Genomic DNA, 6,000 nt, shown 5'->3' on the forward strand with positions numbered 1-6,000 from the left:
TCCCAACTCCAGCCCTCAACCAGGCTAAGTTATACTCTTCAATAATCAATGGAAGAGAGCCTATGTAGAGCAGTGTTTCCCAACTCCAGCCCTCAACCAGGCTAAGTTATACTCTTCAATAATCAATGGAAGAGAGCCTATGTAGAGCAGTGTTTCCCAACTCCAGCCCTCAACCAGGCTAAGTTATATTCTTCAATAATCAATGGAAGAGAGCCTATGTAGAGCAGTGTTTCCCAACTCCAGCCCTCAACCAGGCTAAGTTATACTCTTCAATAATCAATGGAAGAGAGCCTATGTAGAGCAGTGTTTCCCAACTCCAGCCCTCAACCAGGCTAAGTTATATTCTTCAATAATCAATGGAAGAGAGCCTATGTAGAGCAGTGTTTCCCAACTCCAGCCCTCAACCAGGCTAAGTTATACTCTTCAATAATCAATGGAAGAGAGCCTATGTAGAGCAGTGTTTCCCAACTCCAGCCCTCAACCAGGCTAAGTTATACTCTTCAATAATCAATGGAAGAGAGCCTATGTTTCCCAACTCCAGCCCTCAGTGTTTCCCAACTCCAGCCCTCAACCAGGCTAAGTTATATTCTTCAATAATCAATGGAAGAGAGCCTATGTAGAGCAGTGTTTCCCAACTCCAGCCCTCAACCAGGCTAAGTTATACTCTTCAATAATCAATGGAAGAGAGCCTATGTAGAGCAGTGTTTCCCAACTCCAGCCCTCAACCAGGCTAAGTTATACTCTTCAATAATCAATGGAAGAGAGCCTATGTAGAGCAGTGTTTCCCAACTCCAGCCCTCAACCAGGCTAAGTTATATTCTTCAATAATCAATGGAAGAGAGCCTATGTAGAGCAGTGTTTCCCAACTCCAGCCCTCAACCAGGCTAAGTTATACTCTTCAATAATCAATGGAAGAGAGCCTATGTAGAGCAGTGTTTCCCAACTCCAGCCCTCAACCAGGCTAAGTTATATTCTTCAATAATCAATGGAAGAGAGCCTATGTAGAGCAGTGTTTCCCAACTCCAGCCCTCAACCAGGCTAAGTTATACTCTTCAATAATCAATGGAAGAGAGCCTATGTAGAGCAGTGTTTCCCAACTCCAGCCCTCAACCAGGCTAAGTTATACTCTTCAATAATCAATGGAAGAGAGCCTATGTAGAGCAGTGTTTCCCAACTCCAGCCCTCAACCAGGCTAAGTTATACTCTTCAATAATCAATGGATATTTTTCATGGATATTTTTTTTATGTAGCGATCACAGATTGCCCCTTTAAAAGAAATTACAGCCTTGTCTAGTTTGATCTCCCAAATTAGTTTGGGGGTTTCAACAAGGTACGCTTTGGGGGTGACTACTATTATAGGCCACGTGTAGCCAAATCAGGCCAGCCATAACGGCACAATCTAGCTCATTTTGGTTGTTGCATTGTCCTACTCTTTTATGTGCCCCTGACACATGTTTGCTGATACTATGGCCAGCTGTTGACGCACACAGGTGATCCACTAGCATTGTTTGTGTAACCCACCATTTTCAATGTCTTCCCAGAGACTGTTCCCATCCTAGTAGGCAAGCAACCTAAAAGGTGCCGCGAGAGATGAGGATAGGCTACACCTCAAGACAAGCAACGCACTGTGGGGTTGATGGTTATGTCACTAGGCTCCAGGGAGATGTCATTGTGGTGGGAAAAGTAGCCAGTTGTCATACTTGAGTTAAAGAAAATATACCTTAATGGAAAATGACTCAAGTAAAAGTTACCCACTAAAATTCTACTTGAGTAAAAGTCTAAATGTGTTTTTTTAATGGTTAAATATACTTAAGTATCAAAAGTAAATGTAATTGCTAAAATATACCTAAGTATCAAAACTATAAACCATTTCAAATTCCTTATATTAAGCAAACCAAAAGGCACCTATTTTTTTTTTTTAAGTTACAGATAGCCAGGGGCACACTCCAACCCTCAGACATAATTTACAAAGGAAGCTGTGTTTAGTGAGTCCGACAGGAGGGATGATCAGGAATGTTCTTTTGATACGTGTGTGAATTAAACCATTTTCCTGTCCTGCTAAGCATTCAAAGGTACTTTTGGGTGTCAGGGAAAATGTATGAAGTAGAAAGAACATACTTTTCTTTAGGAATGTAGTGAAGTAAAAGTAAACTGTCACTAATATAATAGTAAAGTAAAATACAGATACCTAAAAAAACGACTTAAGTAATACTTTCGTACTTAAGTAATTTACACCACTGGGTGTCAGTCAATGACTAAAACTCCAAACGAAGCGCACTGGAAATGCGACGGGTGTTAAATTGCCTACCGAGGTGGGATTCACACCGCCTATGTAAACACGAGTCATTGAGAAATGTTTTATTACTATTATACCTATTGTTATTCACTAACATGACAATCAGAAAATCATAGAATAGGGATATGATAGTAGCACTTGCCTGTTCACCGAGGTCGATTGCAATGTTCGTGATAGCGAGAGGAACCAGGAATCGGATGAGCGGGAAGTAAGGGGTTAGAGATGGGAATTTCACCATAATATCAGCGGGTGGATGATAGACAGCAAAACCAGCATCAGCTGCTTACAGAACTAAGAGAGGATGAAAAACGCGAGTGACCACCCGATGTTCTCGGTCTTTTCTAGGAGAAATCCTAAAATATCAGGTCCGCCCCTGCCTCCTACACAACAACAGCATCAACAACAATGATCTAACGCAGGGGCGAAGAGGAGGTTCACCAGAAATTTCTGTTGACGGATCCCTCCATTGTTCATCCATCAGGAGAGGGAAAAATAAAACCATGAAATTAACGCGCTGCTGTTCCGCCCACAACTTCTTCCTTTGGCAAATTATATTGAGCCCAATATGGAAACGGTTTGGAGGCCGCGGTATCGCTGCAGCCCAGCAAAGCCGCTATTCTGTTGATGGTCCCATGGTTAACTGTACTTTAATCATCACCATCCTTCAGCACGTGGGGGTCGCCGCATAAATAACACTCCTCTTCTGGACGTCACCAGCTGCGCACCGAAAACCATACGCTAGCCTGGACAACAAAACTACACGTCCAAGGTCAAATTGGTTTTGTTTTGGATATTCGGGACATTAGATTCTCTCGTCAATAGCTATTGAACCAAGCATGTCATGACTATGAATATGGTGTATTCTGAATCAGGGGTGGATGGAGAAAAATCCACACTTTTTTTTATAGTATGATTTCGTTTTTTAATGTTCAATAGCTCTTAGACAAAGTGTCCTATGACTATAAAAATGATGAATTCTGAATCGGGGAGGATGGACAAAAATCCACACCTTTATTTTTTGAATTCATGTATCTTTCAATCTTCAATTTCTCTTAGACAAAGTTATATATTATATATTCAGAATCAGGGGAGGATTAACAAAAATCCAACTTTTGCTTTAAATATTGAAAGTTTAAAAAAAATATATAATAATATTCCCAAAACTAAAACCTGTGAATTTTTGTCCATCATCCCCTGATTCAGAACCAAATATCCAGTATAATCTCATTTTACCTAATTAACAACATGGTGACAAGTGGTCTTTTCAGACAGTGTCAGCTACTAATCATTTGTTCAATGATATCTCTTGGCACGTGCACTGCTCATTCCAAAGTGTACATTTGTAGAACGTGCCCATCTCGCTCTCTCATATATCAAGTTGAATGAGTCATTTACTGTATGTAGATGATTGCACCAAATCATGGGCACACAAGAAACTCCTTATTCAATTCCATGCAATATCCAATGCAATAGTGACGCTTTAGTCATAGCCTAGGCTACTAGTACATGCTGAATCAGAGCCGTAAGGTTTGTCTTTCTTCAATTACAGTGCCTTCAGATAAGTATTCTCACACCTTGACCTTTCCACATTCATTGTGTTACGATCTGAATGTCACTGGCCTACACAAAATATCCCATAATGTCAAATGTTTTTAGACATTTTTACAAATTTAATTAAATGAAAAGCTGAAATGTCTTGAGTCAATAAGTATTTAACCCCTTTGTTATGGCAAGCCTAAATAAGTTCAGGAGTAGAAATTTGCTTAGCAAGTCACAACATAAGTTGCATGGACTCACTCTTTGTCACGGCAGATTTCCTCTTCCCCTGAAGAGGTGAAACAGGGATCGGACCAATACGCAGCATGAACATGATCACAAATACAAAATAATAAAGTGAACTGGCAATGAAACAGTCCCGTGTGGCACAAAAACTGACACAGGAAACAATCACCCACAAAATACCCAAAGAACATGGCTGCCTAAATATGGTTCCCAATCAGAGACAACGATAGACAGCTGCCTCTAATTGAGAACCAATCTATGTAACTATAGACATACAATTTACCTAGAAAGGTCACAGCCCCATAAACTTACAAAACCCCTAGACTGCAGAAACACATAAATCCCCCATGTCACACCCTGACCTAACCAAAAAGAAAACAAAGATAACTAAGGCCAGGGTGTGACACTCTTTGTGCAATAATAGTGTTTTACCCCACACACACAGTACAATTATCTGTAAGGTCTCTCAGTCGTGAAGTGAATTTCAAACACAGATTCAACCACAAAGACCTAGAGGTTTTCCAATGCCTCGCAAAGAAGAGCACATAATGGTAGATGGGTAAAAATAAAAGGCAGACACTGAATATGCCTTTGAATATGGTGAAGTTATTAATTACACTTTGGATGGTGTATCAATACACCCAGTCACTTCAAAGATACAGGCGTTCTTCCTAACTAATTTGCCGGAGAGGAAGGAAACCACTCAGGGATTTCACCATGAGGACAATGATGAATTTAGACAGTTATAGAGTTTAATTGCTGTGATAGGTGAAAACTGAGGATGGATCAATAACATTGTAGTTACTCCGCAATACTAACCTAAATGACAGAGTGAAATGATGGAAGCCTTTACAGAATAAAAAAATATTTAATTTGCAAGCATGGTGGTCCTCGGCAAGGATTATGGAGATTTTTGGAAGAAAAGAAACGGAATAGAACTAAGCACAGAAAAAAATCCTAGAGGCAAACCTGGTCCAGTCTGCTTTCCACCAGACACTGGGAGACAATTCAACTTTCACCAGGACAATAACCTAAAACACAAGGCCAAAAATATACTGGAGTTGCTTACCAAGACGACATTCAATGTTCCTGAGTGGCCTAGTTACAGTTTGGACTTAAATTGGCTTCAAAATATATGGCAAGACTTGAAAATGGCTGTCTAGCAATGATCAACAACCAACTTGACAGAGCTGGAAGAATTTAAAAAAAATATTATACAGTCCAGGTGTGCAAAGCTCTTAGAGACTTACCCAGAAAGAGTCTTAGCTGTAATCACTGCCAACAGTGATTCTAGCATGTATTGACATGTGTGAATACTTATGTAAATGAGATATATCTGTATTTAATTTTCAAGTAATTAGCAAACATGTCTAAAATCATGCGTTAACAATACAATTTCCAGGTACAGGTTTCAATGCCAGCCACTTCACCTCAGTCTGTAAATACATCGTCATTTATGGAAACATGCAATATTTACAATTCCTCTTCATGTCAAAATCCATCCTGGTAGTTTAGTTCCCCATCTAGTTGACAACAGGGGGCATTATAATAAAGATAACGCTCAATTATTTATTCAATCGTTTGTTTGAAAAATTGACTGATACAATAAAAAAAATGTCCCCACTGAATTAACAGATGTCAGATGCATTTCGCCATAGGGGGCCCGAGACAGCTAGCCTACCTTGTGGTACTCCATAAGTAAGGAGAGTTCAACTGCAGATAAATAAACTGTTTCTCCATATTGTAGTTGGAATAATAGCCTACTACAATATAGCATCGCTGACTCCAAGTTTTACTTCTGACATTTAATGCACAATATAAATAGGCAAAAAGAGTTGCATAAGTCTGTGGGGAGGGAGAAGTTAACAAATTAATGCATGAATGAATGTATTTAGTGTTAGCTAGACTACTGACATTGCTAC

At 39.7% G+C, this 6,000-nt stretch overlaps 1 protein-coding gene across 4 annotated transcripts in view; it reads right to left on the reverse strand.

Moving 5' to 3' along the window:
- The window catches only part of ankhb (ANKH inorganic pyrophosphate transport regulator b), a 90,756-nt gene extending 86,396 nt beyond the window's left edge, over positions 1–4,360 (reverse strand). Inside the window, exons 1-2 of one of the 4 annotated variants that reach the window (XM_046322519.1) lie at positions 4,094–4,357; positions 2,439–2,587 (exon numbers count right to left, since the gene is read on the reverse strand). In XM_046322519.1, the coding sequence (XP_046178475.1) occupies positions 2,439–2,534 (96 nt within the window). In that variant the 5' untranslated portion in view covers positions 2,535–2,587; positions 4,094–4,357. Of the gene's footprint in view, positions 1–2,438; positions 3,043–4,093 lie in introns of those variants that run through there. The other 3 variants (XM_046322517.1, XM_046322520.1, XM_046322518.1) reach the window with 3 other exon arrangements.
- Positions 4,361–6,000: the final 1,640 nt, after the last annotated feature.

This window comes from Oncorhynchus gorbuscha, linkage group LG22 (assembly GCF_021184085.1).
Source record: "Oncorhynchus gorbuscha isolate QuinsamMale2020 ecotype Even-year linkage group LG22, OgorEven_v1.0, whole genome shotgun sequence".
Taxonomy (NCBI): Eukaryota; Metazoa; Chordata; class Actinopteri; order Salmoniformes; family Salmonidae; genus Oncorhynchus; species Oncorhynchus gorbuscha.